At 39.8% G+C, this 25,379-nt stretch overlaps 1 protein-coding gene across 2 annotated transcripts; it reads right to left on the reverse strand.

Annotated features, from left to right (window-relative positions):
* Positions 1 to 42: 42 nt before the first annotated feature.
* On the reverse strand, positions 43 to 25,360 carry PNISR (PNN interacting serine and arginine rich protein). 2 transcript variants are annotated; one of them, XM_005483986.4, is made up of 12 exons: positions 25,236 to 25,360; positions 13,017 to 13,135; positions 11,616 to 11,801; positions 9,624 to 9,850; positions 7,764 to 7,950; positions 7,313 to 7,503; positions 6,572 to 6,709; positions 5,447 to 5,546; positions 4,686 to 4,739; positions 3,248 to 3,418; positions 620 to 1,721; positions 43 to 381 (listed from the first exon to the last, which is right to left on the reverse strand). In XM_005483986.4, the coding sequence occupies exons 2-12, from the start codon at positions 13,102 to 13,104 to the stop codon at positions 351 to 353; spliced, it is 2,475 nt and encodes an 824-aa protein (XP_005484043.1). In that variant the 5' UTR covers positions 13,105 to 13,135; positions 25,236 to 25,360; the 3' UTR covers positions 43 to 350. The 2 variants fall into 2 exon arrangements, with proteins under 2 accessions (XP_005484043.1, XP_074394654.1); XM_074538553.1 differs by lacking the exon at positions 13,017 to 13,135 and having other exon boundaries at positions 25,236 to 25,341.
* Positions 25,361 to 25,379: the final 19 nt, after the last annotated feature.

The raw sequence follows: 25,379 nt of genomic DNA on the forward strand, positions 1-25,379 counted from the left end.
TAAGTACTTTCTACCATATACCACAAAATTCAGGTGCAAGAATTTTAAACAAAAAAATGAACTAAAGAGCTTTATTGACATCACAGTACATTCAATAGTAATTTTAAGAACATTACAGCTGAAAGAGAATGGCCTGTTTTATAGTCTTAATAAGCACTACCGTTCTTGAAAAAATGTAATACAAAGAAATCCTATTCTTCTGAGCAGCATTTGGAAAAAATACACCTATTTACAAATAAAAAAAAGGATTCTGGTTTCACCTACATAGCCACAATGTGCCTCTATAATGAGACAAGCCTTTTATAACTCATGGAATTTTTAAACATCATAGCACTGGTGCCATAAATTCCTCAGCGTTTACGACGAAGAGGAGTTGTTGATCTGAAAAATAAAGGAAAAGGGGGAAAAAGTTAATTGGAAAAAATAAAAGACCCCCAAACCCACACACACTTTAGGCTTAGTAATTAATAGTTTTAAAAGATTTTCCAAAGTTACTTTTGCCTAAGACAAAGTTTAATAAATACCATACTTCATTAAAAAGGTTCATATGCCGTACACATGAAGACGAATATAAAAAAACTTTTTAAAAGTCAGACAAAGTACTTAAAAAGTATACTACCTTGATCGTGACTTAGACTTGTGTTTGCGGCTTGCCTTCTTACCAGACCTTTGAGATTTCTCCATGGAGCATGACCGAATATGCTTCGATTTCTTAGACTTCTTTTCTTTACTGCTTCCTGGTGATTCAGAACTACTCCTTGCACTAGATTCAGAGCCTGATCGTTTTTTGCTATCTTTGGTAATAACTTTTTTGCTTTCTTGTCTGGAATCCTGTCTTATTATTTTCACACATATTGAATCACTGCGAGAGAAAGTTCTTTCGCTGTCTCTTTTTCTCTTTAATCTACTGTCCTCATGATTGCCAGCCTTACTTTCTTTTTCCTCTTTTTTGGGCTTATCTTTTCTTTTTTCCTGATCTCTCTCCCTTTCTCTGTTCTTTTTTTTGTCTTTATCTCCACCTCCACCCTGCTCCTTCTTCCTTTCTTGATCTTTACCCTCACTTTTATGTTTGTGCCTATTTCCAGCAGGGCTCCTGCGCTGCTCCTCGGCTTTACGCCGCTCCCTGCTCCTGCTGCGGCTCGCACGGTTGGCTCGCCGGTCTCTGGAGCGGCTGCCGCTCCTCCGCCTGTCCCAGCTTCTCTCTCTCGAAGGACTCCGATTTCTCCTCCTCTCCCCCCTTTCAGCACTGTGATTTCTACTAGATCTTCTCCTTTCCCTTATTTTCTCCCTGCTCCTACTCCTCTCTCTCCTGTTCCTGTGGGAGTAACTCCTGCTCCTACTGCGCCTAACTTTATGTGACGGCGTCCTACTGCGGCTGTGCCTCTTCTTCCTCTTGGGAGAGGAAGAACGTGAAGTGCTGCGGCTGCTACCTGAGCTGGTGCTGTACGAAGAACTGGACACTGTGCTGCTACTGCTGCTGCTCCTGCTATTGCTGCTGCTGCTACCACTGCTAGAGCTCCTTGACCCACTCCTTCCTGTCCTCTCTTTACCCTCTTTCTTGAGTTCTACATCAGGAGCGACTGCATTTGGAGATCTCTTCTTTTCATGAACCATATCTGCTTCAATGTCTTTTGCCTCCTGTGATGCTAAGTTATTATTCTGTTCTTTGTTGGTAAATTCGTTCATCTCTTTTGAAACTTTTTCATTTTGTAGCTTTTCTTCTGAAAAAAGAAGTACACAGGAAATAAAATGCAATTCATTTCAAGCAGTATGTCAGTAATTTCCGCACTATTACATTAACAAAACCAAGTTTCCAAACACCTCTCATAATACTTATAATTAAAACACTGCCACTATACCAACTACTTAACAAACCACTCTCTTTTCTTATAATTCTAGAAAAGTTGTCCTCTTGGTTTAGAAGAAGTAGAGCCCAATCATTTTAGAAGTATTGATGTTATTCCATGTTTTAATGGCTTAAGATGGGAGTTCTCAAACAAACATCCTGGGACACCAGAACTCCCAAAATGATCTACACAATAGACTTTTTCCTTTTGCAACCTTTCTGCACACCTGATTCTCCCTTTCTGCTTCCTACAAGACTCCTCATCAATACAGCAGAAAGTCCTGATGCTTCTTGCCTTTCTTAGAGCCCCATTCATCTGGGTTTGAGGATTACTGTCTGGTCTGAAGAAGCTGTATTTCTCACATAGTGAGACCCTCAGAGCATTTCTCAGAGGTTTCCAAAATAAAAATTATTTTTATTCAATCTAGGATTCTTTGCATCACTGCCAACTTAATCTCCCCATTTTAAATTGAATCCAGAAAAAATAACTGACATACATTTTTTGCCTTAAAATGGGCTTTTGATGTGGGCCATCATTTCCTGAATTAATTTAGGGATTAAAACTGCATCCAGAAACCCAGAGTGGTCCAAATGGCAGCTAATGGTCAAATTTAACCCAGAAAACAATTCCAGCTGGTCCCTAAGTTATTAGGCAATACAGGCTGAAGCCAGTGTATATTAGATAGTGCTGTATTGTCCATTAGAAATCTTCTACCTTTCCAAAACACTGCTACAAATGAGACTCTGAACTAGCATTCTTCAGTATTATGGAGATACAGAATCAGCTGCTTTACACCCTGGTTTTGCATTTCTACAAATAGTCCCATGGAGATGTCTCCACAGTGACATCTGGCTTCCTGCACTAGGAGACAGAGGTCACAGGCACCACTCAGACACTCTCCATATGGCTTTGCTTTTATGCATACATCTTCCAACACTCAAAGAGAGACAGGACTATTAAGAAAACCAAAAGTTTGGCTAGTCCAGCCTTTCATTAAGGGCTCCATATGTCTTATTTGCAGGCTTTTAAATAAAAAGTTAAAGGAGGAAACCATCAATTTGAAGTTTTATCATAACAGCACTTTCTCCTCCAGCCTGTGAACTTGGTTCATGACTTCTTAACACTGCATCCATCCTGAGACAGCTCTTCAGCACTGGGATCAAATGTGCTACCATTTTGGCCTACATTGCTTGTACAAAAGGACAAACCTTGCCGTGTATGGAGAAGCAGAAGTCAATCACTAGGTTTCAGGTTTTTGATTTTGAATTAAAAATCCATTATTTAAAAATTTAGTTTCAGATGTTTTTTGCTGAAAACGTGTTTCTTTGCCATCAATTTACATATACTAAGTAGTAAACTCCATGTACAGTGGCACAGTAAGAAGACATCCTATGGTTTACCTTCCAGCTGTTTTTCTAGTAGTAGTTGCTGTTCTCTCTCTTTTCTCCAAAACGCTTCCTGTTTTTGCCTTATTCTGTGCCGTAATTCCTCATCATCAGTATCAGATGATTCAGAGCCTCTGTCACTCCTCTCATCTTCACTGTCTCCTGATCCATAACCACCCAGTCCACCTGCGTGCATAAAGTCCAGTCTATCACGAGGAAAGATTAAGCTTTGTTCTTAATACTTCTGTGAGGCAAAGAGGAGAGTAACACTGCCCTTCCTTCACTTCCTTGTCTCTGAAGAAGTCACTTTATTCTGGTAAGTGCCAGTGCTGTTTGCCAGTGTGTTCAAGGCCCCCGTATCTGCTTTGATGGTCACTGTCTGCTTCTACTCCTTCTGGAACAGCTTGTTTATTTTCAGCAAGCAACCACTGTGACCATGGTACTTTTTCCATTGTATGGAAAGGCAAAAAAGCTGCCTGTGGAGACTGTAACAGTGCCTGCCTCTGTATCAGCAACGGGACAGAAAATGCCTGGGATCTTTCCCAGAAGACATCTCAGCTGCCTCCATAGTCCAAGGCTACAGAAATTCTGAATGCCATATCAATTTTTTCCATATGATTTAGAAAAGACTGCACTTTGACAGGTATGGAGATGGAATAGAAACAGACTTTCTTCTCCCCCAGAGATATTTAACTACTGGACTGATAAGGATAAAGTCAGTTTAAACATGACATGGATTTCTTTTAGTCTAAGGTCCTTAGGATCTTTACTGAGTTAGTTTTGAAACATGAATACTTGTGATGATAACATTTTATCTAATTCATCAGTATTCCATGTAATGAACACATAACTGATCACTGACACTGCTGTAGTACATTTTAGATGATAAAAGTCATGTTGGAAATCTCTTGCAGTTGTGTCTCAAGCTGGAATTTCAATCTCTCTTTCCTGTGTTGTTTCTGGCAGTATATGATATGGGAGCCTTTGTGTTTATGTAGCTTCTCAATAAAATAATAATTACAAAGATTATAATATTTTTATTTATAGACTTTCACATTACTCTTCTATCAACTTTCCCCCCTGGTTCATATGGATCAAAACAGAAGAAAAGTATGAAACAGTATTCCTTTCTTTGAAGGCTGCAGTGTGCTTCTGAAACTATCATATTTTGACAAGTGAATTTATCTAAAATTTTTAAATATTTTCAAAATTAGGGCAAGATTCTCATAAACTAAATCACACTGCCTAGTCCTTTACTCCAGCAACTATCCCACTTATATATCAGTAGGACCACCTGTGGAACAAACAAAGGTGCTGGTAATGATAAAGTTATCAAAAAGTGACCCATACTCCCAGGCAATTAAAGTCTAGTTTCAAAATGCAATTTCTAGAAATGCAAGGCAAAAGTGAAACTCCCCCTTTAAGCCCTCTCAAAAATAAGGAACATACTTACCGAGTCCAGTGAGGGAAGCCAGTGCACTGGACTGTGCCAGCTGTTTTGCAGGAGCTTTGTATCACATCAACAACAGGAACAACATGTTAACACAAATAGCCACGATTTCATAGTCATGAGTCTATGGTATTGTTAAATCTACTACTATTGCTGTTCTTTGGAGGGAGAGAAGAAACATTAAAAACGCATCATCCATTTAAAACCACTTCTAGATTTTCTGACCATGAAGATTTAGAATTTAACTGCAAATTAACAGTGAACAGAAAAGACCCAAATATATACTCATAAATCACTTTCCAAGTTACAGCATCTGCACATAATTTTCAACTTCAGTAGTTACATACTTAGATTAACTCTGTTATGTTAAAATAATCTGTTCTGTAAGTACAATACATGTTAATAGCAAAAGCAAATTAATTACTAATTGAGGACTCAAAGTTCATCTCTTTTCACTTCTGAACAGCTTTGAGATAAAGATGATAGTAGTAAGGAACAGCTACAACTCAAGAGTCATTGACACACAGGTACCATTTTAACTGAAATGAATTGTATGAAAAAAATGGAATAACTCAAGTAACTCACAATACACTGCACAGGACAACAGTACATGATTACTGGATTTGAACTCTACCAAGTTGGATGCATTATACTGGAATTGTTCTTGAGGGAGAACTATGGAGGTTAAATGTTCTAAAGACATGCAAATACAGAATTTTTGCAGAAGAAACTCAAAAAAAAAAAACCTCCCAAACCCAGCATACCTTTAGTTGCTTTACGGTGGACATCTTTGGCCACATAATAGATTTCTTCATTTGTGACATCTAAGAGAATCTCTGTCAGCAGCATTTTTGTCAGCATCATCTGAAGAAAATTGCATATACAATTAAAGGCCAAAACATCTTGACTAAATTCTGCATTCAAGTTATATCTGTACAGCTTCACTTCTTTTGATGACTATGAAAGTCATCTCCTGCACATTTTATTTAATAACTTCTTTCAAAAGACATGACTAAAAAACCAAGAAAAGATTGAAGCTGTTTAAATGTGACCTGATTTCACAACTCTAAAGTTTCTATTTTGACTGTGAACTGTGTCTGCATGTATTGCACACAGCTATCCAGGCACTGATCTTAATGTCTAAAATGATTACAACAATGAATATCTAAATCAGCAATGTACTTAGACTGATTCCAATTATTCTTTCAAAAAATAAAGAGCACTTTTCTGACTGGTATGCTGCCTGTAAAGACCATCAGAGGGAAGTTCCTTATGCAGCATTTTATTATTACATATTTTCTACAAAAATTGAAAAAAAAAAAATTGAGGTGGTAGCTAGTTCTCCAAGTCGTTTATGTCTGGCTACATGCTCTACAAAAATATATTCATCAAACTTAGTAAAATTCAGGGCCTTAATTAACAAGAATTCACAAGTGTGAAGGTTGTGCAGACACAGTGAAACTATTGGTGATCTAGGATTTAGGGTTGTAGCACTTCCTTGCAAGAATACATTTCTTAAATACCCTTTCATAGGAACAGCACCCCATCTGTGCTGAAACACAGATTTGAAATAGGTGCACTTAATCACTAAAAGTCTTCAGAAATTTGTGAAGTGAAACAAAACCTAGAATTAGTAAAGATCAATGTGAAGATTTTAGTCATTACATTCTTTCACTATTGTGCTAAATATGAATTATATAACTGATATCCTTGTTTCTATAGGAAAGACAGCATTATGAACAGATGCACACATAATCCTGCTTTACTGCACAATGCATACTGCACCTCTGTTGACAGCATTGGGCATAGAACAAGTGATTTACTTTGATATGCCTGAGAAGTATGAGCAGTTAAACAGAAATACTTAGTGAGAACTACATTATTAATACCATTTGATACTCCTTTTCTTCTTCTGTCATTTCTGGTTCACTTTGCTCCTCTTGAGGAGCTGGGGATGGACTCCTGCTGACTTTCCCAACACTTACAGCTTCTGTGTTTTCAGCATCTTCATCTTCCTCATCACTGTCCTACAAATACAGTATCATACGCTTCAGGAAAAAACTTAAATATCAAGCTTCTTAGTTTCTATTTTTAATAGCTTTATTTACTTTGTACTGAAATCTGTATTACAAGTTATCATAAAACCATTTATTTTCTCCTTTCCTAAAAAATATGCAGGTACATGTACCCACACAAGCGAAGAAAATACTTAGTTGTCAGTTCCCTGCCAGACATATACTTTGGACTACAGAAAATATAACTGCTAAAATGAAGGCAATGCAAGGTTGCCTAAATTGGCTCAGTTTAGCAAATACAGGTATCTGAATATTTTCAGCTGCTGACTTGGAATTCTGATTTTCAAAGGCTCTGTACATTCCAAAAGGGAAAAAAAAAAGTCCAATTTCATCCTTGTTTCTTTGCTATTACAGAACAAATTACATACTTCTACCTCTTATGTTTTGAAGATTTTAATGGCTAAGTAATTATCAACAGAGCAGCAGCGTAACCTTACTTTAAAAAACAAAACCAATGAGGTAACCAGGAACACAGAGCCTCTCCTTCTAAGAGACTAAAAAGTTGATAGCTTTCAGGAAATACAAATCTGAGCAAAAACAAGCCCTTATACTTACAAATTTACTTCTCTGAGGTAACCGTGGGCCATCCCCTTCTTCAGCCTCCTCACTTTCCTTTTTCTCTTTTTTGGACATCTGTGAACGTTGCTGCTCCATTCTCTCTTTTTCCAATTTTTTCTGTTTTTCTCTTTCCATCTTTTCCAGGCCCTCACGAATCCAGGCAGGCAGAGTTCTACGCTTCACAGCATCTACATAAAGCAAGGTTTACAGTTTTGCAAGATGAAAAAACCTTCCCCCCACAAAAAGGAATAAAAATATGCCCCAAAATAAAGACGTAAACCCCCTATCCCCATTCAAAACAAGTCCCACATCTGATTGTGGGGAAAAACATTTATAATTGCTTTTTCTTTCCCTGCTCTTGCTATTTAAAAGAAAAAGGTCTTCAAATTTTGCAATTCCTTATAAAATACAGCTTTTAATTTTTCATTAAGGAGTGGTTAACATGTACCAATCTGGGGAGGCTCCTGCTTCACAGGCATCGCAATAGGTGACCGCTGTCGATCTCTGAATGAGGGTCTTTCCCTTCGATTCTGAGTAGGTGCAGGAGGTGCTGGAGGACCTGGTGGCCCTGGTGGTCCTGGCTGCCAATAAGGTGGGTGAAATCCACCTTGAGGTGGACCAAAAGCAGCCCCATGCTGAAAGAGTAATGCAGTTTATTTTTCTTCACATGGTAACACTAAATGCAGCATGTGAGCAAGTCGGTCTACAAAAATCCATGCAAGTAGGAATCCATGATTTCTATGCTACTGAGATCTCTCAATCTCTTTTACTGTGGTCCCCAAGAAACAAGTTTCTTTTAAATATTTAATGACTAAACTTAGACTTAAGCAAGGATACTTAACAAACCTGAAAGGGCTTCAACCAATCTCCTTTCACATTGCGCTAAACATTAAGCTCTATAATCGCCATTTATCTCCATCAGTTCCATGCCAGCTTAGCATCAGAGCATGCAGTTAAATAAAGAGTGTACAAAACTAAGATTTAAAAGTCTAGCTGTGTTAGCAGTCTTTTAACTACAGCATGAGAACAAAAAAAGACCAGCCTTTTATTACATAAGAATTTTGCACTATGTACTTTCCAGTAATTCTTCACAGGTCTCATTATTATGATTAAAATATTAAATGCATAATATGTAATTTTAGTACAGATTATGGATTCTGGGCAATCTCTATAAAACCCAAAAATCACAAGTCTTGAGGCATAGATGAGGAGTTTTTTATTTTAATATTTACTGCCCAGAAATGCTAAATGAAACTATTTAAGAAGAGAGTGTTCAGGAAAAAGGGTACAGTATCAAATATTCCACTGAGTATTTAAGTGACTAGCACTAAGGCACTACAATTTCAGGCTAAGCATCCCTCTTTCATTCAATGCAAAACAAGTTTTCTGTAGTATTTAGAGAAGCTAATTTTAAGAGTTTGTCCCATGACAATAAACAAAAATTATAATAAACTCACATACTGGAAAATTATTAGTTCCCTATTTAACAGTGCTGTTCAACAAGAGAATTGTAAGAGGAAAAATAATCTAGAAGATAAAAAAATAGCCTAGAAGATAATAAAAAAAATTCTGCCCATCTTCCCATGTATTTGTTTATGAATAGGAGGTAGGTTTTTAGACAGCTAGTTTGTCATTCACATCAGGAGTTCTGAAGAAAAATACTGAAAATAGAGGGAAGATACAAAACTTCTTTGTGTTTAAAGGTCTGTCTAATGTACCCTGCTATTATTAGCAACAAAACCACCTACATGTTTATTATACTATACAACTTATATGCCAGAATGAATAAAAAAGTGGATATGGATTTTTTTTTTTTTTTTAGAAATACCACTGTTTATTCAAAGAATCACAGCAGATAGATATGGAAAAGATCAATGGATCATCCAGTCTATGTCCTTGCAAATACAGGACTGTTTCCTGTGGTACATTATCTAGCATATTTAAGCATATCTTTCGGAATTTATTTTTTTCCTTCTCCTCTTTTTTTGTTTTTTTTTTTTTTAAACACAAAGCTACATAATGTTATTTTATATACTGGAACACAGTGATTCATTTTAATACTGCAGACAACAGCCATTTCTTATTAATACTGTAGAAAAATAAAACCCCTTTGGCCTCTGAAGAGAACTGAGAACTTTTAAAGTATCTTCTGTCAAGTGTTTGGTTAACATGTATCTTAGCAGATAACAGATTCTGTAGATGTTGGCAGAACTGAAGAATGAAAGCCGCTGCTAGATGATATTAGAGGAACACATCCATGGAAGGGACTCTGCGCGCCTACACTACTAAAGCAACAAATATGTTTCACCTGATAGTCAAACTGGTTCACTGGCCCCATTGCAAAGTTATCAGGAGGTGCCCCAAAGTTGTGATTGTTCTGGTTAAACATGTGCCTGTTGTCAGGAGTAAATTCCCCACTGTCCTGGCTGTTGCTGTCTTCCGACGGAGGAACAATTTCCATTTGACCTGGGGGGGTTGGAGCCATCCACGGCTGATCTGGAGGTGGGTGAGGGGGCTGGTGAGGCATTCCCCATTCTGTTCAGGAGTCAGAATACAATTGGATACCAAGTTAGTATCATTAAATGAGTCACCAATCACTCAGTGTTCTTGCATTTATCACAAGGTTCCTCAAAGCATCACAGATGATAAAGCAAGGAAGAATCATCCATCTGAAGACTATATTATACTGTCTCAATAATTTCTTCAACTAAACTAAGGAAATACAAATAGCTGTAGCTGAACTGAAACATGCAGCTGGGGGACAGAACTGGACAGGTACAGACATCCTCTAAATTTGTTTTTATAAATTTCTAGTAATAGTGACTTCACCACAAGACTTACAAATTGCTTAAACTTGCTCCTACTTCTCTACATCAATTTTGAAAACAAGGAGCGATTTTACTATTTTGCATAATAGACTTGAAATACCTACCATGGAAGGAAAATGGTGTTGTAAGCAGCACAACCACTGAAACCTATGCCTTAAAGTCTTGAGTCCTGATAATGGATGATTTCTTGGATTACCCAATATCTAGCACAGGTCCCAGAATAAGCTACAGTCATAAGCCCTCAAACATACGTTACAATTGGCTAACAGAGTGAAAAGGAATGAATTAATAGCTCATCTGGCCATAATTTTTGACTGACTCCTTAAAAAGACAAAAATTATGTGCACTATACAGATACTTATAGACCGTGACAGAGCTGCCTTATAACTCTCACCAGGAACAGAATTAGGATCTAGCCTCTCAGGTTAATTCCTACTTTCCATCCAGTCCTTCAGTACATTTTTCTAATTTTTACTGTCCTTCCCATCTGCATCATAATTGCATCTATTACTGTAGCAACTAAAAAGTGCTATTATAGCTTTTCTATTTCTGTGAAAATTTCTACTCACTGTACAAAAATACAGCTAGAATACACTCTGCCATGTAGAAAAGTTAAAAATTCTCACATGTGCCTACAGTAACTTGTAGCCTAGTGCAGGTAGGTGAAACCTGATGGCTACTTCCCTTTTATTACACACATATAAGAGCTACCAATAACATATTAAGCCTACTTATATTAAATGTTGCATTTCAATACATTTGGACACTGAAAACTGAGAGTGTTATTCTCTCAACCATTAACAGAATCAAGTATGAAGCGCAATTTTCCCCAAAACAACTTAGGACGTGCACATAGGCTTACTATGCTGCTCATACACTTCAAATTGCATTACATTATAGTATCATAAGCCAGCTTTCAGAAAACAATTTCAGAAAAATTCTTAGCAGAAAATAACCCATTTCTATCCCATGCTTATTACCAGTGGCATCTTGTGAAATTTTTAAAAGAAAATTAATTTTTGGGAAAAAATAAAGTTTGGAGGAAGTAAAAAATACAGAAAATAATCAATACCAACAGAAGAGCACAATCACCTTTAACTTACAATGACTGAAAAATGCTGACAATCAAATATCTAAGTTAAAAAGAGTAAATTCTAAGTATATGAAATGCAATAAACCCATATTTTTCACACAGACTTTTGCTGATCTTCCTTTTTAAAGATTTTTTGACATCTAAAGCCAGCATCAGTTATACTGTGACCTCATTCTACACTTCAAGATCATGCCAGAAGCAGGTATTACACTCCAGCAGAGGCAACAGTAGCTCTCTGAGTAGGAGCTGTGATTAATAAATCAACTGGTAGTTTGGCATTTTGAAGCCTGAGGGACAGGGCATGTTCGCACCAAAAAAATCTGACAAGAATAAAATGAAAAAACATGAAAAAAAGGAATGAACAGCAAGGGAAACAAACCTGGCTGCCACATTCTGTTGAAATTGGGATCCCCCTGAAAATTATTATGGTTGTTTGGACCAGACTCTATTCCTGAAATATCCTGTCCGTTTGGCATCATTCCTTGTTGTTCCACCACGTTCTGCTGCCCTGAGGCTTCTCGCTGAGCAATCCATGCTTGAGCTAATGCAGCCCAGTCAATCTGGCCTAAAATAAACAGAGGAAGTTAAAGAGGTTAGAACCCACACGTCTGAAGTTCAACACTGTTTCTCAATTACATGTCTTATTGCTCAAGATAAATGGGCAATATTTACCTTCAGCAAGCACTGTGAGCACCATTTAAACTTATTCACAGTGTACAGTAAAAGAAACAAAGCAAATGTCAGTGTACACACTTGCTGAAGTACAGTTTCTCTGCATATGTTCAAAATGTCACAAGGCAGATTATTTTACATTAGCACTGAATGGGTGGTAGTAATGCACTTTTTTTATATGTGAGCTAATTTTGACATCAGAAATTAATATACATATCCTTATATTATAAATTCATGAAGATTTGAGAGTAAAAAAGATATAGTTGGAAAATTATTCTTCAATGTACCCTCTTCATATAACCCTTGCCAGATATTATGTTACAGTTCTCTCTCCCATTCTTTTTCTTTACTGCCATTCCTATCAGTAAAGAAATAAATTGCACTCTCAGATAAGAACACAAGTATGTCTTCTGCTTATTATCAAATTAAGAAAACCTTCCAGTGAAATTAACAGAAATTAAAGTGACAGTAAAAACTGTGTGCCCGATCACTTTGCCTTAGTATTAAATACACACCTGCACTTTCATCCATTTCTCTATTTCTCTTGATATTTTGAATTGTTGCCACCACATTCTCAATTTAAGGTATATAATGTTCTACTCTTTAAAGCACTTGGTGGTGGAAAAAAAATTCAAACAAGAGATCATGATTATCACTACTGTAACCTAAATCAAGAACTGCATTGGTCTTCCAGTGACATTTCTTTCTGTATATATAATCTGCATTAATACTTCTGCCACACAGGTACTGAATAAAAAAGCACATTCTCTCAAACAAAGGATTTAGCTTGGCTAAAGAACTGACAGGGATACATATCTAGTAACAAAAGTCTAAATGTTGATCTGCATGACTGGTAAAATGGTGGTAAATTGTGTAGGATAACTCAGGTTTCGTGCTTGTATTTGCATATTACATATTAACCATGTGAAAACATTTGTATGAATCTTTGTACATTTTCTATGTTTTCTAGTTCAGAAAAGCATCATAAATGTATTCTCTTGAGAGCAGCTACAAAGGCAACTATGAGTCATACTCTGTCACGAAGATTCAAAAATTTGAATGACAACACATTAAAAGAATGAATCCACAAAGCTTTCTATATACTTACTTGGATCTTGCTGGTGCTGAAATGACTGCATCCACTGCTGTTGGTTCAAAGGCCATTGCTGCCAAGGTTGTCCACCTTGATCCCACATCTTTTAAGTCTTTATATAGTCTATATTTCAACTAAAAATAATAGTTGTATGTTTAAATAGATGCCCATGAAATATCACATAACTGAAACTTACATAACTGCAGATATAGTTAAGCCTTGCAAAGCAAGCTGAAGCAATGCTGGCTTAATATTTTAAGCTGGAGGAAATGGTTCATCCTTTTGGAGTAATATCTGAAATATTACTGTAAGATTTCAGGAGTCTAGTATGATTTCTCTGTATTTTCACAAAGAAATTAACTACCAAATGATGTTCAAGGAGAGATATGACAAGTTTGTACGACAAGATCTCAACTGGCAATAAATGTAATTTAAAGCAAGTCAAAATATAAAAGGCATGATTGGTATCTTTGCCTGCTTCTTAGGGAAAAGATGTGTATTTCTTCAAACAAGTGTCATGCAAGGCTGTTAAGCAAGACAAAAGTCACCAAATGGTAAAACACATTGTTAATGATTGCACAGGAGAACTGCACAGGTACAAGACAGTGCCCGCATGCATGTTATGCATTGTACAGACTCTTTTTAACTTCTAAATATAACCTTCAAATCTGAGAAAGATAAATAAATATGACCACACAATTACCACATTGCCCCTTAAAATCATGAGAAACAACTCTTGCCGTGCTGTATATATCCTCACTGAGCAGGCAGCAGCAGAGCCCCACAGCCTGCTTGCAGTGCAGCTCCAGGGCCAGCTCTGGGCGAACGTGTGAGGCACAGCAGTGCAGGCAGGCTGCCCCAATGGCACACAGCTCCTCCCAGCACCTGCACCTACCCTGCCACACACGGAGTACCCCAGAGCAGCCACCTGCACTGCTCCAAACAGCTCCTCCAAAGACAAAGACTAGGCACAGCTCTGGGAACACTTCACTCCAGAAGCTGTTCCCAAAAACCAGTAGGGTAGGAATGCACTGAGTGTGACCCCCTCTGCCCTACCCAATCTGTTGTGGTGTGTTGCAATGTCCTGTTTTACCTTCTCCCTTCCCCCTCGCCCCTCGCTGAGTGTGCCCTGTCAATCAGGCTAACATACCAGCAAGGCGTCGTGTGATTGGTGTCCCTAGTCCCTTGAGACCCTGCCCCTTCACCTGGTTGGTGGCTCACCTGTCCCCTCCCCTTCCCCTGTCCTGAGCTTAAAATGTTAATGAGACCATGTGGCCTAATTCTGTTGGAAGAATTGTCCCGGTGCAGACCTCTGTACCCATGGAATAAACATCTGGATATAACCTTCCAGCAGAATCCACTCCTTCCTTCTCTTCACCATCACCAGAAGCTCTCTCTCCTGAGGTAAACGGAGTCCTGACAAGCCTGGACCTGCGTCTTGTGCCCCGCTGCACTCTCCAGCAGCCAAGGTATCTCTGGGGTAAAGCACCACAGTGCTGCCTTTGGCCCAGCAGCGAGGGTCAGAACTGGCCCAGGCACCATCTAACTGGTTATATTGGGATTCTTATTCCAATATACCAATCTGTCAAGAACTTCTCAACAGGCTTTCCACTCAGTGAATATATCCTCATGGAATGTAACATACAACCCCTGAGTTCACACTGTTAAAACATCAAGCATGTAGGTAGTTTCAAACACTCCAAACTTAAAAGAAAGAGAAAAATTCATTCCCTGAGGTCACAGGAGCAGCGTACAGGACCCAGCTGTGGCTCACAGCCAAGTGCAATACAGAAGAGATGAATAGAGCCTCTCTGCTTCACAGCAAACCAGTTCAAAGCAGCCAGTGCCACTTGGGTGGCCAGTCAGGAGCAGCCCCAGTGGCCCCGAGGGAGCAGGACACACACACCCCACAGACAGAGCCTGCTCTCTGGAGTGGAACCTGCTCACAAAGGCATCCTGAGCTCGCCAGCTCACACAGGCACTGCATGACTGCATGGGCAGAGCATCACTCCACAAAAGTGCACCACAAAGAGCTGCACTCAACATCAGAGGCACTGGGCCATGCAGAGATGAACACAAACTTGTATTTTGCATACTTCTGTCAAATGTAATCCTTTATCTGAAAAACTGTAATCACCTTTGTTTTGAAACCACTTATTGTCAACACTGTACAAAAATTACACCTGTGGCTCTGAAACCTTCAGCTGCATTTTGGGGGCGGGGGCTTCAAACAAGACCATATCAACTTTGGCAACAGGGGGAGTATTGGGCAAAACCTATCTAATACTTTATTATTTTCACTATCTTTTCTTGCTTTTATGCTATCCAAACCTTTAATAAGTGAAGACACCACCCTTTCTCTTCTCTCTTTTCACAATTTTATCTGTACCTAGGAAATTAACTTTTTTATACCAGCTGAGTGTATGGGGTGGCTACTAATGCACTTATTGCAACATTTTAACTGATCCCTTAAATTAGCTCTCCAGGTATTCCTAGACACAAATATCATACACTAGATATGAGGAAGTAACTGCAAATACTATTTTCACCCTAAAGAAAACGGTAAGTGTTTTTTCCTTCCCTCAGTTCATTTTTTCATCCAGAATAAAGACTCTTTCAAATGTCAAAATAAATTTGTTTACATATTAAAAGTTTTAAGAATTGGGGTTTCAGACTACCACTGCAGTGCACAGCCTCATGGTACTGCTCCCTTTGTTTGCAGCTGTTAAATCCCACTAGCACTAATCAACATGGATTTCACTAATTCTGGTAACATTTTTTTACCTCAATACATAGTATGTTGCAACAAGTGTGTGGAATTACACTAAAACTCAGCAAAAGGTTGGTTTTTTTCACTAATAAGACTGCTTTACATATAATTGAATGCAAAAAAAAATTACACAGTTAAATACCAATTTCTCTCATCAAAATGTAACAATATTAAGACCACTTCTACAAATGCAACTAAATTGGAACCTCCTACACAGTTTTTACGTGGTAGGATTAGATGAGATTTATTTTTACTGGACTTGTTCTATCTCTGTCCTAAAATCTTCAGCATTACAGATTTTTTTTAAACATGTTCCAGCTAGCACAATTATATATTTATTTCTCAACTGAAATGGACACTTAGTATTCTGCCTTTTTTTTCTTTACTCTCAGGCCTTGATCCTCACTATGGACAAACTGAAGCACTTGTTTACTCTTCTACTTGCCCTAGAGAAGTTATTTCATCTTATTACTTCTATTCTGGGGACAGAAATCAGGTGGGGAAGTGTACAGCAATAGGTCAAGGCATGGAGCTGGGCTCTATTTTGATGCACAACATTATGACAAGACAGCAGCAACAGTGCCAAACCCTGAAGAACTTCAATATTTGATTAATTCAATTTATGCCACTCAGAACAAACTAATTTAAAATCACTGCTATTTGAAGCAGCTAATTTTAGTTTGTGAACTGTATTTGAAAGCTTGGTTTCAACCAGAAAGTCCTGGTTTGTAACATCTTAATTCTGTATTGCATTTGTACTTCTACGGTTTTCCTGAAGAAATGTCGATTTTCATAGGTTGGTAACTATAAAATATGCTGGCTTTAAAGCACACAGCTTTATTACCAAATTCACCGTAAAAACATTCATTACTAATCAGAACTATGTACTACAGAAACACTTAAGCAATGACATCACTTTCTTTATGCAACCATACATGTAGAAGCCCTTTTCCAAATATGATGTGAAAACTGTCCAAAATGATTTTTTTTATGTATTTCAATACATCTTCCTTATTGAGCAATGTTTGCTTTACAGAAACACAAACTGGATATGGAAGGAATAAAATTTGCACCTTAAAATGTTTATAGAAGCAATATTAACATATACAGGCTAAAAGAGAAGGTCATATTCAAAATTTTTAATATTGAAGACTAAATGTGTGGCTCAGAACCACTGAACAGAAGTGGTTACTTGTAGCACCTCTCTTTTTATGATCACCTGCAACAGCAGGACATTGTCATTTTCTGGGAAACAGACTCCCCTGTTTTTTAGTTCTCCATTTATTTTCCTGCATTTTCTCCCAGTTTTCACTAACTGGTACAAGGTAAACATGAAAAAGACACTTGATATAATTTTTTTATCTACTACAGGGAGGCTACAGGCATTTAAAAATGGTTCATTGTCTTCAAAAATTATTTTGCTAAGCACTTCAGTGTCTAATAATTCCATCTGCTTTTAAGTTTCAGAGGCTAACCCCAACCTGTTTTTAGCTCCTCATTTGCAGCTGTCATGTTCCAAAAGATAACTAAAACAAGCACTTGTGCTATTTGATGCTACTCTTTTTTACATAAAGGCATTGAAACTTTGTATTCTGCTTGTGAAACTTTACTGAGTATGAAAGGACTCTTCAACAGAATCTCAGGATTGTCCTGTCAGACATCACTGACAGTTTCCTTCCCAATGATATTTTAAAGGTGTCAAAAATCAAACCAGAAAAAGTCAAGTCATACAGTAATGAACAAACGAGATGTGAGTTACCAAAACAACACTTTTGAACCTGAGCCCACAAACAGAAAAGGGCACAAACTACTTCACAAAGAACTCACAAAACACAGTGGAGAAAATGTAACCTGTTAGCAGTAATTTTAAAAGTACTGCAAGGCATTCAGCTTCTATACCAAGGCAGGGGAGAAGGAAAGAAATCCAAAATCAACAAGCAATGCCTCTCACCCACTAAACCAGGAACTGAAAGGCTTGAAACAACTGGAACCTCTTGTACTAATGTATATGACAAAAAACAACCTGAGACACAAGTAGTAATTAATAATGGAGACTCAAAATCCTCTCCTACTAACTAAAATCTGCACTGACAAAATTAACTTTGGATGCTGCCACACAAATAATAAACAAGTTTTTATTTCTTACAAGTTCCCAAATCAGCATCACCTGAAAGAAAAGCGTCACCTAATACAATGGACAGCTCTATTTCCCACCAGTGACCTAAGGCCAAACACAGCAGAGCATCCAAATGACAGTGAAACAAACTTTATTTCCTACTGAAGTTGGAGGGGAGGGAGATGAATATTGGCTAAAATTAACTCAGTTCAAAGGTTAGCAAGACAGTAACAGAGGGGTGCTTCAACCCAGCAGTCTCATTAAGACATATTGGTTCTGACATCACTAGTACAGGTGATGATACAACAGGTTTGAAAAGCAACAGGTTTAAAGAATGGATCCATTTTGTAGGCACCTACTTACAAAGGAAAATGCAGATACTATGCCTCCTTCACAAAGATGAGTGAAGGTTCTTTTACTTAGCTGTTCTACCCTCCAATTCAATTGGACATAGCCTTTTTTTCTCTCCTTCTCTCTCTCTAGCATACACACACAAATAAACAAAAGAACATTTATTGGTGCTTCAAGAGCTGTTCCCTGATGTCAGATCACAGAACAGGAACCTGAATCTATTAAAAATCTGTTTACCAATGAAGAAACAGAAGCCAATTCAGGATTCCTTTTGTTTTATACAGAAGCACAATCACATGAACAAAGCACCCCATCAGCTCACATTTAATTTCAGTTACACGTATTTAACAGATTATGGAAAGTTCACAAGATACCTGAAAATGCTGCAGGAGTTCTTAAGAGCAAACATGTTCTGAATTATGTTCTTTCACGTGTTGGGGTTTTTTCTTTTTAAATTTCTATTCAAAGGCTGGACTAGAATGTGCTGAAGTCTTATTAAAGCAAATTACTGGTATGAAAATGTGCAACCCTTGACAGGACTGCTGGTGAGGGCTCCACTGCTGATGATGAAAGCTGACATAGCAATACAGACAGGACTTACCTCGACCACCATCAACCTCTGAGAGCCAACAGCAATCAGAAACATTTAAATGTGATGTCAAACTCTCTATCACTGTATTTAAACTAACTTTTCTTTGTGTAAAGACAAAGAGCATATTTTTAAAGGCACCTTTCCACTCCCATGCTTGATTGTAACATGCATCTCAACTACAAATTACACCTCAATGTTAACCTGTTCTTTCAGGGAAAAAAAGCATCTCCTTCACCCTATTTGTTAGCATAATAAGGTTATTTTCCAACATAGCTGTATGATGTGTCCAGACACACCACACACTGAAATTACACATTTAGAAGGTACTTACCAGTCTTGAGTGTTAATTCACAAGCTCACCTTTAACTCTGGGAGACTCCCCCAAGCACTTCCCACAAAACACAGCTATCCTGAAGGAAATTACACATTTCCACACCAACAGGAAGCAGAGCATGGTTTCCTGAGAACTTGCCAATGGCACAGTGCTTAGTGAAGGTCCTTGATGTCAAAGGTGGGGCCATCTTTCAGACAAGGCCACCAACAGAACTTGAGCAGTAACAGGCTCACTCAGGTTCCTTGGACAACTCTACCTAGGCAGTTTCATAATGTAAACTCCTAAAATCCACTCCCAGTTCAACAGCACTTGTGCAGAGCTAACTGTGCTCTGACCTCTCAACACTGGAGGAGTCTTATGGAAATGTCAAAAGACAAAGCCTGCTTGTCACCCTGGAGATACAATCTTCCTTAAATGCCTTATGACATTGGCTGCAGCAGGACTGAAAAATAGCAAGAAACTTCCCCTGGAAAGATAAGCAAGATCTGTCCCCAAACAAAATTTAATACAGCTAATGGATAAACTGAATTGCTCCAATTCATGCAGCCAGTCCAAGATGAGAAGCACAGAGAGCTAGGAAGTTAGCTCAGCTCCAGAAAAGCATCAGGAAGATAACTAACCACACCAAGCTGTCCTGATGAGTGCATCTTGTACACACTTTCTTGCTCCTCCTAAGTAACTCCCATCACTCTGACAATCTCCTTCTTCCTAATACCAATGTTACACACCATCCTAACCATGCAGAACACCTTAGAGCTCAACAGCTTCTGCAGCAGATACTGAAGAGATTCAGAGATTCTCTTCAATGGCTTGCCAGGAAATCCATGAAAGTGAAATGTCTTACAAATGAGGAAAGTAGTCATCTTTGGAATAAAATCAAGGATTTGTTAGAAGCTAGACTATCTCAACTCCAAGAAATCAGGAGACAACCTAGGAGTCAAGCTGTCACTAGAAGGAGAGTGGCACACACCTTCTGCTGTGTCCTGAGCTGAAGAGATCAAGGTCAGAAATCCCTACACTACTTGAGACATCAGTATCATTGCACCTCATCTTCAGGGCACACCCTGGTGGTTTATTCAACCCTGTAGACAGGCAGACTAAGGATTCTGGAACCTATAGAACCCACAGCCAGAAATCAAGACCCTTTTGATGCTGAGGGGAGGCTGTTGCATCAGTTTTCTGATCATGCTACTCATCTTTCCTGAAGAGCAGGTCAATGTATGACACAAGATGGCCTGACAAGTTTTACTTGCTAATTAAACTCTTAACACACAGCTGCAGGAATTTCTCTGGTGACTAAAGATTTGTCTTGCAGGCATTCCAAACAGGCATGGCATTTAGCAAAGAAATATCCATCATCCAATTGAACAAGGAAGCTGAAAGAGCAGGCCATCATGCATACTTGGAGAATCCCTACACAGCTGCTCTTTGTACCTCAGGGTTCAGAGATGTTCCACATCCTCTGAGGTAACCTGACAGTGCAGCCATGACTGTTTGACTATATTTAGGTCTACACAGTTGAAGGGAAAAACCCCAAGAGGTAGGAGTCCTGGTTTGTAACAAACTGCAATTACTGGTTTTGAAACACACAAAGGCACATTAGTCTCTGATGTTCCCTGTAGAACCTGGGCTACAGAAGTCATCCACAACACATCTTGAGAAGGATCTCAAAAGCATCACATACTCTGTGGGCAGTTTCTTTATCTCATATAGATTTAGGCTCTGAAGATGAACCTAAAGGAAACTGGAGATGTTTCAGGAGCAGAGCTCCTTGAAATCAATAGCCTGATTTCTTGATCTTTCATGTGGGTGCCTTATTTTAATGTAAGGCTTTTACCTTTCATTCAAGGTAGCTGACACTGACTCTGTGAAGTTTTAGCACAGTGACTGAAAGCTCATGATGAGTTTCCATGATGAATTCTGTGCAACTGTTCAGTTGCAAGCAGGATAAACATAATCCTACATTCACCACACCAGGATCAGGGCAGTCAGTAGAAAGACAGCAACAAGGCCAATTCCTCCAAGAGTTCAAACGGAGAAAGTGTTGCTGCAGAGCTGTTCCCCCCTCACTTTCCTTCCACTGTGCTATTGCTTCAACAGGGCCATGGTAGCAAAGACATCACCAATGAGGTTGAACTAGTGGATAAATCCTCTGGGTACACAACACCAACAGCTTACATAGCTCTCCCAAGGAATTAGAAAGAGCAGCTCAACCTTGGTATTATCAATATCCAACCACACTGGAATCCAAAGTCAATAATGGACACACATGGTACAAACTCCAGAGATGTCTGTTTCAAAGTGCTCCCAACTGGAAGGAAATGTAAACTGAGCACTTCTTCCATGACTGTGTCACTGGAATAAAAGACACTTTTCTGTGAGAATTTGTACAAAAGAGATGCAACTGAAACGAACTGCAAATGAAAAATAGCTTTGCATACCCAAAGGAGTCCCCCTACCAAAAAAAATTTAATGCAGAAAGGGTGTCAAAAGAATTATCATTAGGTGGGGGTCTTAGCATAGGAGACCCAGGTAAGACAGAACCCTTCTGCAGTTAAAAGGATGTGGGAGTCTGGAAAAGCGCTGTATCCTATGCATTTACATAGGAACAAACTCTGTAAGTTACTACAGAGGGGCTGCAGACACATTCACTCCGAGTCAGAACAAATGTATATTCATAACTCAGACAAAAGCACCCCAGCTTTCATTTTACTTGGGAGAATTAATATTTATTACTGTATTATACTCAGTTGTTGATTAGAAAATCAATTACTTATGGTGTGCTTTAAGTCTGCAATAAATCAGAAAGGTTACAGTAACTGTCTTGCCTACTTCTCTGTTTCATTCACTACACTTTCACTTGGCCAAAGACTTTTATCCATCAGCCAGGGCACCACCCTAAGCTGTCCCAGCATTTCATGCCCAGGTACCATGCATCTCTTCTCCTCTTGAGAGCCAGAAGCTATCTATACCTTTGAGCCTGCTGGGATCTGTTAGCATGATAAGTCAAAAACATGTAAAATCTTCCAGCTCACTTATAGTTGTGTATCACTAAAATTTGTTCCATTGCATTTTTTAACATAGAACTGTTCTTTCTCAGACTGAAGAACAGAGGCTTTTCAAATGTGTAACCAAGATCCAAAATACAGAACCAGAAAAAGAACTGATGCAAACAGCTTGCTCAGGATCCATGAAGTTTTCCCAGAACTTTGTTCACACATCAGTATGTCTGACTAATATTTACAATGCTAACAAGAGGAAGCAGCATGAACAAAGGTCGAATTTAAAAAAAACTAAAAGGAGAAAAAAAAAAAAAGTACTGTGAAATCTTCTTCAGGGAGTCACTCCAGCAGTACAGCTTCCAAGGTCTGTCAATCCAAACTTACATCCACATATCCACTGAGCTGAACACAACTCTTTTTTAAAAGAGCAAAAGGACCAGATATTGGCATCCAGGTACCATTTACTTATTTTTTCTATTTCTAAGACAAAGACAAATACATGATTTGATTATCGTACAGTATCAAAACAAAATCACTGCTAGAACATTTACTACCACAGAAACATTATCATAACTTCAGCAGTTTAAGTCAAAACTGTGCTGGGTTTGGGGGGAAAAAACGTCCAACCTGATTATTTTTTTCGTGTATCATTCCACTGAAAGTCCTGATGCAGGGTTTTCAATTAGCCCTGTAACACAGCATTATTTTTTTTCTGAAGTGAATGGTCCATCTACAATTTCCTCTGCAATGAACATGCTCTACACAAAAATTAACAATGCAAATAACTAAATAAACAACTGCTCCTCACTAGTCATGAACAGATATTGACCTCAATGATAAATACAGTTATCACTTAATAAGGGATCAGCTAGTGATGAAAGCAAGAAGACTTTAATAAAACTTACCCAAAATATTACTTGCTCCCAAAAACAGACTCAGAACCACCACATACCTCAGTCACAAAAAGAAGTGAGACTGGACACTCCTGTTCCCATTGAATCTTTACATAATCCTGCACTTAACTAAAAATCAAACATGGTTATAACTCCACTCTACTACTGCAGCTTATAAGGTGAGCTAACCACTAAAAAATTGTGGAACTGTGCTAAATTTGTGGACTCTTAAGCCCTACAAGACTCCTGAGCCCAAAGTGTAGAAAGCATTCTTATCAGAGCAGGAGTTTGTATGTGATATGGGACAAAGGAAGCCTTGTCATGGCTAACAGCAGAGATGACACAAGGTTTGCTGCTGCACCAAACAAATTAAAAACCAGGAGCTTGTCTGTCAGCAGTCCTAGTAGCTTGTGCCTGGACAAAGCAGAGACTTTCAGCTCCCCTCTGTTCTACAGTCAGGGGAGCTGCAGCTGCATCTGTCACCCCCATCAGAGCCATCTTTTGTGCAGCTGCACTCCAGAAAGGGGCTTCTTACTCCTGCCAACAGTACAGGTGTTGGCTGAACTGCACTGGTACTTGTAACCCTGCCTTTGGAAAATGATGTTGGAATACTGTCTGCTGGTAGACAAGCTTTATGCTTGAAGACCACCATTCCCCCTCTCTGAAAGGGGGCTGACTGTGCCTCAAAACAAAGGGCAACCCTTGTTTCCTGTACCCCACACCTTCCAACAGACAGAAAACATTTACAGGTGTCAACTATAAGAGAAGAAATGAACAACAACCAAGGTGTCTGAATACTCTCCATTATCATTTGTTACAGAAGCTTAGGAAATTTCAGCTGGGGTAGGATATCACAGAATTATCCAATGGTTTGGGTTGGAAGGGACCTTTGAAGACCATCTAGTTCAACATTCTGCATGAAATGATGTTGCTGAAGGTTCTGTCCAACCTGATCTTGGACACTTCCAATCATGCAGCTTCCATAGGAAATGTATTCCACAGTTTCTCCATCCTTATTATAAACAAATTCTTCCTGATGTTCAGTCCAAATCTATATTTCAGTTTAATACTGCTGTCCCTCACCCAGAGCCCTGGTAACAAGCCTTTTACCAGCTTTTTCATGCACAAAAGTACCTTTGATTCCCTTTAGGTACTGAAAGCCCACAACAAGGGACGGTCTCCCTGGAGCCTTCTCTTTTCCAGGCTGAACAATCCCAGCTCTCTTTGCCTGTCTTCACAGAAGAGTGGTTCCTGCCCTCGGATCACTTTTGTGTCTCCATCCTTAACCATAAAGCCTAGCACATCCCATTAAAATTCCCTTCAACAACTTTGTGGGATTACCTAATGAAGTACAGAGAAACTGCAGGAATAAGCGCTGAAAGCAAAAAGGCTTTCAAACCATGATCTGTTTGAGAACCCATTTAAAAACACCCTGCGTTTGCCAAGCTACTGGTGCAGGTATCTCGCAAATGCCGCTGTGTGAATTTCAGTTCTCTGGAGCCCTCCAGTGGAACGAACTCATAGGAGCGGCCCCGAAAGCCATGAAACAGCACAAATACCCCAGGAATACATTTCATGCGCGGGAGCCAGGCTGCTGACACAGCCAAGCACGGAATCCCAGCGCACACGGCGCTTCCCTAACTGGGTTACGGGCCAGCCCGGGCACACACCGCGCCCCGCGGAGCCACGGGCGCTGCCCCCCCGGCTCCGGCCCGGCTGCAGCATCCCGGCCCCGCCGGCTCGCGCTCGGCACCGGCCTCTGCCGGGGCAGCGGCGCGGGGCGGCCCCGGGGCATGCGCACTGCCGGCACCGGGCCCGTCCCCACCGGGGACCCCCGCGGGGGGGCGGGCGGGGGGAAGGGGGGGGGTCCCGGGGGTCCCCAACGCCCCCCCACAACGCCCTCACCGCGCATGCGCGGCGCGCCGCCCCCCCCCCACCCGGACGGGCAGCGGGGGAGGGCGAGCGGCTCTCGGCTCGTCCCTTCTCGTCCCGGCCGCCGGTTTCCGCTGTCTGCGCCGCCGGTTCCTCACGCCCGGCGAGCAGCTGCTGCCGCCGCCACCGCGGCGCGCGGCGCCCTCCCGGTTCGACTCGGAGCGAAGGGGAAGAGCGGGTCAACGACACCCGCCGGCCCCCCTGGAGCGCTGGCAAGCGCAGCGCAGCCCGCCCCGCTACTTACGCGCTCCCCCGCCTCCCGCCGCCGGTGCCGCCGCTCCGCGGCCGCGCTGCCCCCGCTATCACTCCTCGTCTTCACGGACAAGACAATATGGCGCCCGCTAGCGCTCACCCGGAAATGAAAGGCGTCACGGTGCTGACCCTCGCC

Source organism: Zonotrichia albicollis, chromosome 3 (assembly GCF_047830755.1).
Source record: "Zonotrichia albicollis isolate bZonAlb1 chromosome 3, bZonAlb1.hap1, whole genome shotgun sequence".
In the NCBI taxonomy this organism is placed as follows: domain Eukaryota; kingdom Metazoa; phylum Chordata; class Aves; order Passeriformes; family Passerellidae; genus Zonotrichia; species Zonotrichia albicollis.